General features: G+C 32.3%; 1 protein-coding gene across 14 annotated transcripts in view; it reads right to left on the bottom strand.

The window, feature by feature from the left end:
- Window positions 1-14,066, bottom strand: part of RALGAPA1 (Ral GTPase activating protein catalytic subunit alpha 1) — a 214,538-nt gene that overhangs the window by 32,259 nt on the left and 168,213 nt on the right. For all 14 annotated transcript variants that reach the window (XR_013993430.1, XR_013993431.1, XR_013993432.1 and 11 more), the window contains 3 exons: window positions 13,531-13,686; window positions 3,825-3,983; window positions 2,275-2,402 (listed from right to left, as the gene is read on the bottom strand). Coding sequence is in view for 8 of the 14 variants with exons in the window: in XM_081049576.1 (XP_080905702.1) it covers window positions 2,275-2,402; window positions 3,825-3,983; window positions 13,531-13,686 (443 nt within the window). In the remaining 6 variants the exon portion in view is untranslated. The remainder of the gene's footprint in view (window positions 1-2,274; window positions 2,403-3,824; window positions 3,984-13,530; window positions 13,687-14,066) is intronic.

Genomic DNA, 14,066 nt, shown 5'->3' with positions numbered 1-14,066 from the left:
ATAATGTCCATATATTCAAGCTTCCAAGTCAAGAAAAATTTGTTTGATTTGATTTGTTTTTACTCTGAGTGTTCCAGAAGTGATTTTGCTCATAGAAAATGTTCATATTTGCTATACAAATAAAATGTTCGTGTTTACTGTTTTCATTTGAAATGATCTCTCTTCATCTTAGAATTTTCTCCAATGTGGTATCTATTAACATCTCAGCAAGATTTAACTATTAAGAACTTCACGAAACAGGCCTGAAAATTCAATCAAACCAATTAACCCACCAACCAAGCAAACACAAAAACCCAATTAGGCAATTCCTTGGTATTGGGTAGAGTTGTTTTATATTGACTGTAATCTTTACACACAACAAAATTAATCATTGCACAAAATAATGTACCTTATTTCATTTACTAAGCACCTCCAAATTCATTATCTCATGTAATCTTCACAACAATTCCAAGATGGTTGTTAGCATCATTTTTCCAGATGAAGAAAGACAGTAAGGTTTAGAGATTCTATGGCTGGACCAAGATGGCAGGGCGGAGCTTAAGTTAAAAATCAATGTTTGCTAACTGCAAATCCAACTATCATACCTCTACTGTAACACGCAAATCTGAAATAGCTCTAAAGTGTATGAATCTGGGTACAGGAAAATTAAGCCATCTCCCCAACACTTTTAATTTTTCATTTTTTAACTATTTGGTAAGGTGTGCATCTTAAATGTCATTTGTACCTCGGGCTACAAATAGCTTGCATTTGCTCAATAAATCGAGTTCCTGCTTTATGACATCAGAGGCAAATAGAGTTTTGTATTACAATCTAATATCTCTCACCACTTTCCCAAAAGATACAAAACATTTTTTCAACTGTGTCTTAAATAAAATAGTAGAGGACACTACCCTCAGGATGAACATCAGGATCAGACGGACTGTAAAGAGGCAAAGGTCAGAAAGAAACAACTTCAGTGGAGCCGACAATGTGGATAAAACGAGTTAGTGGGTCATAATTTGTATATTCCTTATAAGGTTAGTGACCTTTATAGAGATTATGCAGGAAATAATACACTGACTCTTTACATTTCACTACAGTGACCACTTCAAATCTGGGTTTTCAACTTAAAGTAAGTGAAGATATAACTGCCATAAATAAGAAATGCTATGTCACTAAGCTTAATCGTAACGTAACATAATCGTAACGTAACATACCATGATCCACCTACAATTCCATCTCATAGTATCCGAATCCATGAGCAATTAATTACATAGGAACCAGATTGCTTAATTTTCATCAAAAGAAGAAAATGTATGCAGGAGACTTACGATAAATCCGTATCATGTGGAATAGAACACAGGACATTTTAAAAAGCCTTTCCTGTACAGCTTAAATCTATAATTTATTATATAAAAGAAAAAGCATTAAAATATTTTTAATCATATAGAAAAAGTAGAGGAAAACACAAATCTATTTTAGAAAGCAATATCAGAAAACAATTTAAAATTTAAAACTGTATGCATTTGCGTATTGTGTCCCAGGCACTGTTCTAAGAACTTTATACATACTGATTCATTCAGTTCTTACAACACCATAAGCTACACATTCTCATTCTCATTTTATATATAAGGAAATTGAGACTGAAAGAGGTTAAATAACTTGCCCGAGGCTACATAAGCTAAAAAAGTGGTGGCCAGCATTTTAGTTCAGGCAATCAGGCTCCAGAAACCATGTTCTTAAACACTCCACATCCTCCTCTACTTCCATGTCTCTATGTTGTTCCTTCTGCTTCTGGAATTTTCTTAATTCCGTCTACCTGATGAAGTCTTAACTATCTTTAAAGATTGGTTCAGTCCTCACATTTCTCAAAAGTGTTTCCTAACACCACCACCGCTTCCAAATGAATGAGAGGCCCCATATTATTAAACTTCCAGAATACTCTGCATAACACTATTACAGCACATGTAAGCACATATACTGAAAATAGTATATTTCTTCAACTAGACTGAGTACTATGCGATGGCTGTTTTGGTTATCTCTGCACATCCAGAATAGCAGACTGCCTAGCACATAATGGGGCTCTAATTAATTAATCAAAAGGTTAAGTACTGATTTAAAAGTATATAAAAAAATACATCATTCCAGTATCATAAATGCTCAAATACTGGGGAGGAACTCCATCATCTATATATCAATAAACAGAAATTCAAAGGTATTAACAACACACTAGAAATATTTACCTTGGAAAGCAGACATGTATTAGAGTAGAAACCATACTGTTCAAAAGGATACAAGTTTTGATACAGTGGAATCAGAGATTTCAGTGCACGGCTTGCATTTATAGCTGTTGCTCGAACCATAATGGGTAGGACCTTTCCATTCACAATAGCACCATCAAAAAGTGGGCCAAAGAAGGGAACCTGATTGAAAATTTAGAACACAATTTAAAAAAGTTGGAGAAAGGCTGTAAATAAGAACAATCAAGACACTGTTTGCATACAAAAGTGTTTCTGCTTCCCCTTTAGTTCTTCCTTCAGTAGAAATACTAGTCAAATTCAATTATTTTCCATGATGGGTCATTTATAGTAGGACAATAAACAAAAAATGCCAAAGATCTACAGTTTCCATTCAAAAGAACTGTGTGCTTCATGTAATTGAGTAAATAATTTATGAGTATACTCCCTGCCAATTTTCAAATTTTTGTAGCTTCAATTGTACAAAAAAATCCAACACTGGAAATAAATTCCTTTTCCTCCATTAAGTATAAGACACAGGAAAGATATATTCTTACAGGCAGCAAGTTAGTTTTTCATTGTTTTTGTGTGATATCAGCTTTACTACAGAACCTAAAACACTTTTACTACATGGTTTATCAGAAAAAAGAAATCTATGTTTTGATAACTGTCATTTTTATCAGGTGACTGACAATTTCAAGTTATTCTATTTGAATATGGTTGGTATAAATGGCAGCTGAAAGCAAATACATGAGCTGTGGATAATGCAGTAAATATTTTAGGCTTGTGGCCACATATTATCTCTGCTTTATGTCATTCTTTGATTGTTTTAAAAAAGAAAAGCCTATTAAAACGTAAAAAACATTCTCAGCGTGCGTTTTGTATGAAACAGGAAGTGGCCATAGTTTGTTGACCTCCAGTTTAGATGAACCTTTAAAAAACCTGGCCATAAGCTTAAATTCACATATGGGACACTTAATCCAATTCAAGAAATTCTTAGGATTCATGATTAACTGTCAAAAAGTAAGTTTTCTGTAAACTAAAAGTATTCAATTAAAAAGAAAAGAGACAACAAAATGCTATCAAACTTTATTTTTCAAGAAAATATGTCTGCAAGCATATTTCAACCCCTACAGTGTAAGGACATCCAACTAGAACTACTTGGCTTTTTTTTTAACTTTTTAGAATTCTCATTTATTAATTGACACGACTAAATAATCACGTAATTTCAGTAAGATGTATCAACTAAATAAGTTGGAATCATTCGTCCTGTTCTAAAGGAAATGATTACTTCTTACTGTATTTTTTAAGAAATGGTAATCATCCTCTTAATAAATGGTAAATCGTTTGTGAGCTTAGCATAAAGGAACTTCCACTCTGGCACTACCAAACCTTCTCTCACTTGAATAATTTCTTGCCACTTTTCTTGTTTTAGCTCCTTCTGAACCAGACTAAGCCAATTCGCATAGCTTCCAGAGTCTGTGGCTCACTTCCCACCATTTTTACAACCTGATGCCTAGTCTAAATCTTCTGAAAGAAGGAAAGAAACTCACAAACCCATATAGAACTCAAAATATATTATTAAAACGTAAGACAAGAAATTCTTACCTCTGGTTTTTTCATTATCTGGATACTGAACATGTGATTTTTCATTGGGTATATTACAATAAGGACATCACCAAATTCTGTAGGAATAATTCCTCTCCTGTAGTCTCTAGTATGCTCTGACCAAACAATGTGTACTTCATCATTTCCTAAATGTCTCAACTGGAAAAACCAAGAAAATAGTTCAGAGTGCTTCAGAAAAGCCCTGTGAGTAGTTGCATAGCTACTGACAACATACTTAAAAAAAAAGATTTAAAAAATATTAAAAAGATTAAAAGGTAAAGAAAAACTATATTTTAAAAATTTCATTTGATCATTTTTCACAACCTGTGAAACACACTCAAAGACATCAGGAGACACTGCAGAAGACCAAATAATTTTTAATGGTTTACAGTCAATGAAAAACAGAGAACTTAGATAAAAAAGATTCACATAAAAAACAAATATTCTTCTTAACAATTGCACCAATCTTCCACTACCAAACCTTTTAAAAGACTGTTTAAAAGAGTGTTTTTAAAAAGTGACTGATCTGAGATTCTTCTTTTTTTTCTGATTACTCTCTGAAAGTGCTAATGAACTGGCCTAAAGTTGGGAACAGAAAGAGAAGTAAAAGAAATAGATAATTCATAAACTGGGTAATAATCTATTGAGTATGAGAATGTTTACTATATTTGGTTTAACAAATTTATTCCCAGGATTTTTGCCTATGAAATTCTTCCAAATAGACTTCTTGAGATCTGTTAGACTCTCAAGAAGTTATTTAAATATTTGTGGCACTTACAAAGGTATTTTTGGCAATCAGAGAGAGTCAACATTATGGTGACTGACATTATAAAAAAGCAAAGCATCCAAAAGCTGAGTTCCTGATAAGTTATTAGGAAAATGAACTTAATGCCCATTAGTCCTGCTTTTTCTTCACAGAGATTACTGTATCAATATAAAATTTGGTTTTCTTAGCACATTGATTGATTCTGCCACTGCAAACATTTGAGTCCATTTTTGGTGCATATCTCACATAGGCTTTTTTATTACTTTCAGATAACTGGAGATATTGTAGATGGGAAAGTTAGAAAGAGAAAACTAGGATAAGTGTCATTAATATTTTTAATATAAGCTAACATCCTGGTTATTTCTAGTTCTGAAATATGCAATTTATTTTGGCTTAAACACCACAGGGTAGAAAAAAAGTTAAATGTATACTTTAAAGAAAGAAGTTAAATCCCAATTAATGAAAGGCTCTCTTCTGTTACCCTTTAACCCTGGAGTTCTTAACCTAGGTTCAAGGGGTCTGTGACTATTTAGAAGTTATTTATAAAATTTTATTTGTGTATTTTTCTGACGAGAGATCTATCAAAGTAGGAGTATGTTAATACAAAAAAAAAAAAAAGTGCCAAGGTAAATTCCTGAACTTTAAAATTTGTATTCCTAAGCAAGCAATGCTTTCTCAGATACTTTGATGGATTATAAGATAGAGGCAGCTATTAAAGATAAATCAACAGACCAGAATCTATTATTTTAGAAATAGAGTATAAAGATTTTATTTTCCTTTAAGGAAGACATTTTTTTTGTTTTTTTAAGGTTTTAAAAAAAACCTTTTTTGGTTTTGGAAACCATAAATGTGCTTATTGCTCTAAATACATGATGGCAGGCCTCAAAATATTGTTTATTTTAAGTTTTAATTCTAATTATTTACACCACACATACTTGAATGATACAAATGCAGGATTCAGGCTTTGTGACATCTTTAAAAACCAAAAAAGATTACACAATTCAGAAAAGCCATGGTTCTGTAATTTCATTTTTTAATCAAAATACTTTAAAAATATCCTTCCTATACAGCCATCCCCATGTGTCAGCTTCCCTAATAGGTTTATGTTAACTGAATACAAAAGAAATGTGAAATAAATTTAACCAGGAGGGATGATCCAATCTAATTTTGATACATTAATGTCATATGCTGTACATGTTACAATAGCAGCCAGATCTAATACTAAGCTCCAGGCTATACTGAGATTTCCAAATGGCAGATTGTTCTAAGTGATATCAAGTATAATTGAAGTAATAAACGATAGTAAAAGCTGAGCACACTGTCAGGAAGAATTTAAGTATTTACTTTTTAAAATTAAATGAGTTAGGTTAGGAAAGACAGGACAACTGAAATAATGCAGGTCTCAATTTACAGAAAATTCCTTTTATTTATCTGCTACATTAACCCTTGAACTCTTGCCAAAGCTCTCTATAATTTCTAGTGCCCACTTATCTAAAGAAACGAGAGAAAAGGGCAACTGTAGTTTTATATTATAACCAAGGCTTCTCTTCAAATATCTACCACAGAGTATTAAAAGTCTGTTATAGAAGTTTAATGGAAAAGAACAACACATTTTTACCATGACGTTGTAATAAGGATATTTTTGGCACAGAACCATGTGTATAACAGTCATTCTAAACATGCTCAAGCATTTTAATGGAAAAGTTTCAAGAACATCCTTTATCATTTATATTCAAATGCTAAAAAGTAGTTATTTTATGCTGTCAAGAAGAGGCATGTTTTTATATCTTTATGTCTTTAAAACCTGCTATATAATTAAAACACAAATTGAGAAATTGCTAGTCATCGCTACGTATTTTAGAAATTTTTGAAAAACTACTGAAAATATCAATTTTGAGTGGCTAACAGTTAACAGAAATTTCCGAAGTGTATTTGACATGTTTATTTGACATAAAAACTTTATATATTTTATTTATTCCTTTTCTCTTATGGACTCACAAGATTGTGTCCTACACATACTCAGCAGGTTTTTATATACTCTAAAAACACTCAAAGGAGTTCCTACCTACATGTTTTTGTACCCAGATGTCAATCACTTCTGAAACAGAGTACAAGACTTCTGTACATGAGATAGGTCTGTTAAAATAACTGGCAACCAACTACTCTTCCAAATTCACTTTCTACTGCTGCTGAAGTTATTCTGGAATTCAAGATACATAACGTAGGCTGCTGATTATCATGAAGATAAAGCAGTTAAGTGAAATTCAGCACGTGTAAAATCAGAGTCCTTAAACCATCATAGAATATTAGCACTGGAAGAGACTTTAAAGTTCTAATTTCCCACCCAATACAGGAACTCCCACTGCAATATTCCTGACAAATAATACTGTCTCTGCTTTGAATGCTTCTAAGATTAGGAAGCTTACAAATTCACAAATCAGCCCATTCGTTTTTAAAGAGCTACCATTGTTAGGACATTCTTCATATTAAGCTAAAATCTATCTTCCTGAAGCTAATTCTTCCAAAATGAAGCTTACCAAAAAAATCCAATCTATATTCTATATATTATCTTTTCAGATATTTGGAGTTCAGACTAATATATATCTTAACTTTTCCAGGATAAAAGTGTCCTGAGTTCCTCTTATAGTTTACAAACCTATTCATTATTTTGGATTATTACTTCATTCTATTGATGTTTCTATTAAACTGTAGTGTCCGGAATTAATACATGTTCTGATACAACCAGTTCATAGTGGGACTACTACTTCCTCTTTGTTCTGTTCACTAAATTATTTTCTGCATTTTTACAATGTTGGCTCAAATAGAAGTTGTTGTCAATTCAAACCCCTAAGTCTTTTTCTTACCAAGTTCTTTTAAGCAGGTACAACTGACTAGTAGAACTAAAGAGAGGAATTCATATTTATTCTTACTAAATTTTACCTTGCCAGGTTCAGATTAGCTTTAAGACTATCAAGGGCTTTCACTAGCCTGCTTCTGCTATTCAATGTGTTGCCTTTCTCTTTCCCAGATATGGGTTATCCTTAAACTCAAATTGTGTCTTCATTTACATTTCGGATAACAGTGTCAAATGGCTCAGGTTTGGGTAAACAGCCTAATACCAAGTCATTACAGATGTTCCTCTTGGTTAAAAAAAAAAGTCCACAGTTATGAAATGATTACTATCCTAAGTGCTTTGTGATCATTTATTTAATTTTAAAAACAATGCTACAAGGTAAGTGTAATTATTATTACCTCTATTTTAACAGGTGAGGAATTGAAGCTTGAAAAGATAAAGCAACTTGCCTAAGGTCACATAACTAGTAAGTGGTGGAGGTGAAACCCAGGCAGGCTAGTTCCAGAAACCATACTTTAACCACTTCCCTATATTGTCTCTCATTAACTAATTAATTTATATCTCTAGATATGATTATACAACCAGTTATGAATATACTAACTGAACTATTATTAAGACCACATTTCTTCAACTTGTCCACAACAAATGACTTAGTTAAATGTTTTATACTGTCTGTGGCCATCCCTGATCCAGTAATCCTATTAAAACAAATTAAGTTACTTTGATGTGATTTGTTATGGTGAACTCATGGTGGCTCCTAGTGATCACTACTTCATGAGTAAGTAAGTGCTCACAAACCATCTGTTTAATAATCCTGTTTTGACAAGCATTGACATGGAGCTCATGAACATGAGTAATTTTTGTAGTTGGTGGCCTGTTCAATGTCTTTTTATGAAAATCAGAAGTTTGCCTATCTTATGCAGTGTTCTCATTTTCCATGATTATTAGCAGAGATTCCAGAGTCAATTCTAGATTTCCTCTGGGCCACGGAATATCATTCATCTGGACCTGAAGACTGGAATTCATGTAAAGTAACTATATTGTCTCTTCCACAAAGTCAGCTTACTCTATTCCTCCGCCATTTAAAAGCACCTAACAACTCATAGTTACTCAGGGTCAAAACCTGAAAGTCTTCAATTTCTGTTTTCCTTATTGTACACCTAATAAGCTCTTCCTTTTTAAAAAAGGCCAGAAACAAGTCTTCCTGTACACCTGGACTAGTTTATGAGTTCCTAAAAGGCCTTCTCTCCTCCTTCCGTCTGTCTTTCCTATGAACTTCCTTTCAAACATTAGGAAATACTGAGAGCTGAGTAAACGCACTGTGCTAGCTATTGTAGATGTAACGGTGAGGATAAACAGACACAGTCTCTGTTCACAAAGCTTCAAGTCCAGTGGAGAAGACAGAGTAAAATAACTAAGCAATAAATGAATAATTAACAATATAGATAATGCTCTAAATATACTTTCCTGAATGCAAGTAACAAGAAAAATTGGTCTATAATGGCACTTAAAGAATGCAGAGAAGCTAATTAGGTTAGGCAGTCACTTCAAGAGATAATGGGTGTACACACAGAACTTGAAACTGAGTAATACTTACTGCCCAAGCCCCCATGGTCTCCTGCACCTTCTAGATACTATATACTCCTCAATCATGTGAAAAAAATCTACTTTCAAACACATTCTTATAGTCACATGTTTTTACATATTCACTTCCTGTCTGTATCATTCATTTTTAAATAATTAAGAAAAGCTTCTTGAAACAACAGGTATAGCATCTAGTATACGATACTTTAGCAGAGGGGGCACTTAGTAAATACTGCAGACTATTACAAAGACAAATCACAGTACTTGATAAATTGTTTTCTATTATTACATAGTGCATAGCATAAAAGCAGAATGATCTGCAATTATGGCACCTATTTAAAAATGCTACTTTGATGGTGGTAAATGCTGTGAAGAAAATAAAACAGGGTAATAGTGTTACTAGAAAATAAAACAGGTGATAGTGTTACTGGGTGGAGGGGGCTTCTTTAACTAGGACAGTCTGGAAAGATCTCTCTGAGGAACTGTCACGAGTCTGAGAATAGAACAATGTTAGAATGAGAAAGCCTGATGATATGGAGAGAGCATTTCAAATAGAAAGAACAGTAAGTGCATAGCTCCTGAGATGGGAATAAGCTTGACAAGCTGGTTGGTTAGAATGAGAGTGAGGCCAGACTGTGGTAAACGAAAAGGAAAGTAACAGGAGATCAGAAAGGTAGGCAGGCAGGTGGATGGGCATGGAAGGCCATAGTGGGGAATTCAAATTTTATTCTATAGGCAATGAGAAGCCATTGCTATACCATCCAAATTATACAATTCCATAGTGAGATAAGTTTAATCTGAACCAATTATACTACCTGGTTTCTCTATCCTCTATTCTTGTCATCAGGAGTATATTTATAGAAATTGTGGTTAAGAGTAGAGTCTATGATATTAAAATAGAATTATTTTATGTACAGTTATATTTGGGACTGAAACCATGAATATAATTCCATAGCATTTATTAACTATTATATTAACTATACTTTTACTAAAATAATGAAAATTCTGTTATTCCTTAAATTTGTTTTTTGAATTCATTTTCCAGACTATATTCAGTATATAGTTCTTTGGAAAGTAGAGTACACTGCAATTTTTATTTTTAAATGAAATAAATAAAAACAGATTTAAAATTAAAATCAGACCAGGTCTACAAAGCTCATTTATTTGCGAAACTACTATGATCAAATTTCAAAACAGAAAATGAAATGCTGTCCATTACACCAACACTATTTCAGAGGAAACTGACTTAAATAACGCGCTTCTGTCTCCTCTTTTGGGGGGTCCAGGAAATGAAAGATAGACTAGAGAGTCCAACTAAGTATGTTACAATTATCTCAACTTGATCTTCATCAAACTCCTAAAAGGATGATTCAGCTGCCTATGAAGCAGAGTATCAGCAAGTGGCCAGAACAAGGAGACAGAGGAAATGAGACAAGCTCCTGTGAACACTTTACACCAATGCTTGTAGCACTTTTGATTTTTAGGGGTGAATAAACTCAGTTAAGTGGAAATTATTTTTAACCATTTTCCATTAATCTTCCTCAGGTAGAGATAATTTATAGAATAGATGGCTTGGACTGGGGTTATATCAGGGTTTTTGATATGGTGGTATAATATTTCTAAGAGAGACTACTTTGTTAGACTGAATTTTGGTTAATGTGTTCAAAAAGCATAGTCTATATTGAAAAAATTCTGCTGCTACTGCCTTGAGCCTTGAAAAAGCTTCCCATCAAAAGAAATAAAATGTCTAACATTCAAACAGGCTCAAAAATATTTACCTCACATTCTGAGAAAATAAAATGCTTAAAAATAATTTACAAAATCACCACATATTTTAAATAAAAAGTGAGAACTAAAATTAGTTTCTATAAAATAGATACAAATGATTTTCTCCGTTCAAGTTTAAAACAAAGAGCCAGAGTCAGAAATAATTCTAGCTTGCCAGAGGCATGGCTATTTCTTTATACTGATTGTCGACTATCTAATTTAATTAGAGGTATTAAACTCCATGCTGAGGTCAACGAGCCTTACATCCTCCAATATTACACTTCAACCAGTGCTCATTAATGTGTCTACTGAATGGATTAACACACTAAAGATATATGTACAAAGGAAAGGGGGACAACCTAATGATATCCAATTGTTCATTTGTAATAGGACACATGTTCTAGGCCTCAACTTATTACCACTAATGTGGAATTTATTAAATTCAGGAGAAAAAATGCCAATACAGAAAGTGATTTTTTATTAAGGAGAACTGGTATACGACAACTGGTTTCTATGATTAAGTTTAAACAGTTAACCTTTTATTAAAAAGAAATTGATACTATAATAGAGCTAAAATATAAGCCTGTTACTTTGAAAAATCTTACATACCAGGACTCTGAAGAGCAGATTAAGGGCAAGAGTTATAGAGAATAGGGAAAACGGAAACTCAGTATACAGAGAAATAAATGTTAAGTTTTTTTGATTTCTATGAAAAGGTCTCTATGAAAAGTTTTAGAATAGTTATACTGAATTCTGAGACCAGGTAAAATTTTCCTTTCTACTGAATTAAGTGACATGTTTCAATTAAGTTCCAACCTTGATAGAACAGATTTTACTTAAACTGATTTAAATTACTACTCCAGAAAACTATACCTTCCAAAAAACACTGCTTTGTTACATATTTACAATTTTGACAGGTTTCATTTTTATATGGCAGGTACTATACATGTGCAAGCAGTGACATTTGGAATTTTAAAATACTTGGAGACTAAACACCACACTTCTAAATAACACATGGGTCAAAGAATTCTTAATAGCAAATAAAAAATATTTTGAACTAAATGAAAATGAAAAGTTCTGGAAATGGATACTTGTGATGGTTGTATAACACTGTAAATGGACTTTATGCCAACGAACTATACATTGAGAGATGGTTAAATGGTAAATTTTATGTTGTATATATATTTCACAATAAAAAACTCTATACTTAGTACATGAAACAAATAGTGTCCGAGGTTTAATTCCTCAAAATTCTCTAATAAATCTAGTACTAAAATTTTCACCATTTAAATGTATTTTAATTAAAACTCAACCATTTAACAATTCTTAAATGGCACTTTCATTTCTAAAATTAGTTTTGTTGTGATAATGAATTGATAAACATCCATTTCAGATTCTTCTTAAATAATTAAAGACAAACCCTTGTGAATGTTTTTGAAGGAAATACATCTTACTTATTTGATTATTTGACAGTTCTACAAGGTCACAGGAACAAAAGTACCATATAATTATCAGGTTTAATATAGTGAAATAAAAATATCCTGACACAATTTTCTTTTTTTAAAAAAAGGCATTTTAACAAAAACAAAAAAAGATATTTGTTCTATTCTTAAATTTGCAATCCAAGGTACTATTAATTTTAGATTCTGCTCCGGGGTTTTAAAAGTTATATCCATGGAATCATGAAAATGATAATGATAAGTATGAGTCTCTGTCAAGTTCTTAATGATTAAAATTATTTATCTTCTTGCACTATACTCATAATTATCATTTATCAACTACCTCTACCTTTACTACTCATTTCAATCTAATTAGCATCCATATATCAGTTTTACTAACCATTATTCATTTAGTAGGCATTTTCCAACAATATTCCAAACTGGAAATAAAAGGCATCAAGGATATTAAATCAATCTTATAAAGTATTTGTGAGTTCTGAAGTTCCTTTTCAAAAGTGTGAGAAGAACAGTTTTCATAGCTTATTAATAAAGTGTGAAGAGCTCTGATATCAGGGAACAGAATATCAAGTAAAATGACCTATGATAATACGTTGGCTACATTCAGCAATTTTGAAGAGGAGGAGGAAAAGGCAAAGAAATGTTTGAAAGGTATTACTTTTCAAAATGTTTCTCCCTTGATTCTTCTCCCCTTGGTTTTGTTAAACCAAGTATGGATTGAAATACACAACTGTACTCGGCAGTATTCCTGTGGTAACTAGAATGATTTTTGAATGACAGTGCCAGCTACTGGAAAATGGCGGTATAGGTTTTAAAAGATGAGAGCCATCAAAACCACTCCACTATATCTTGTAAATTCTGAGGCAGTAAAATTTATTTTAATTAACTAAGGCTCATTTTATCTGCTATATTAGTTTTAGTTAAAATTTATAATAAAGCACTTTACATTTTAAGTGCTTTGTAATAATTTACATTTTTTCCTCTCCATTAATCAGTTTAAACATTGTATCTATCTATGTGCAAAAGGACCTGAAATATAATTTCACCAATTTGGATACATACACAAGTTTTTCAATTTTTCATATCTCCATTTTCTTGAAGGCAAATCCTCTGTTAATACTATAACCTTCAATCATATCATTAAGGAAAATAGTTTGCTCCATAAAAATACTGTTTCTGAAGATGGTACTAAGTGAAGAATACTCAATTTATCAATTAGCAATTGATAAAATATGTATCAATTTTCTTAAATACTAGCACTTTTCTCTCAACACTTACTTTTTTGGTCAAAGAGTCATCAGAATCAGAGGGCATTCTTGTTGATACATGAAATATTACTTCTACTGTAGAGGTAGCAAAATATGGTGTGGTCAATCCAGTGCTTTTGTTTTTTTGTAGTCCTCCCATGAAACCACAATGGTTTGTAAGATTTACCTAGAAGCAATGAAGAGGCACGCAATATTAATCAACCAAACAAAACTCACTGTGAAAAAGGACTCAAATTTTTCACAAAACATGGGGAACAAGTCTTTTTGTATGTTATCAACCAATGCTTGACCCAGAATTATTAATTAGAGCTGCTCTGTTCACACTGGTATTTTTTTCTTAAGTAGTTAAGGATCCCTAATTAATAGGAGTTAATTAGAAAAGAAAACTGCTATGTACTATGCATCTTTAATTAGGCTACTAGGTGTCAATGGTAAATTGTAAAGGTTGTGGGGGACACCAATGCCAGAGAGTAAAAATCAAGTGACAAAATCAAGGCTGGAAATGACGTCAGGAAAAATTAAAACAGTAATGTCACTTTGATAAAA

The sequence above is a fragment of the Rhinolophus hipposideros genome, assembly GCF_964194185.1.
Source record: "Rhinolophus hipposideros genome assembly, chromosome: 5".
NCBI lineage: Eukaryota > Metazoa > Chordata > Mammalia > Chiroptera > Rhinolophidae > Rhinolophus > Rhinolophus hipposideros.
The sequence above is the reverse complement of the archived record's forward strand: the minus strand, read 5'-3'. Positions and strand labels throughout refer to the sequence as shown.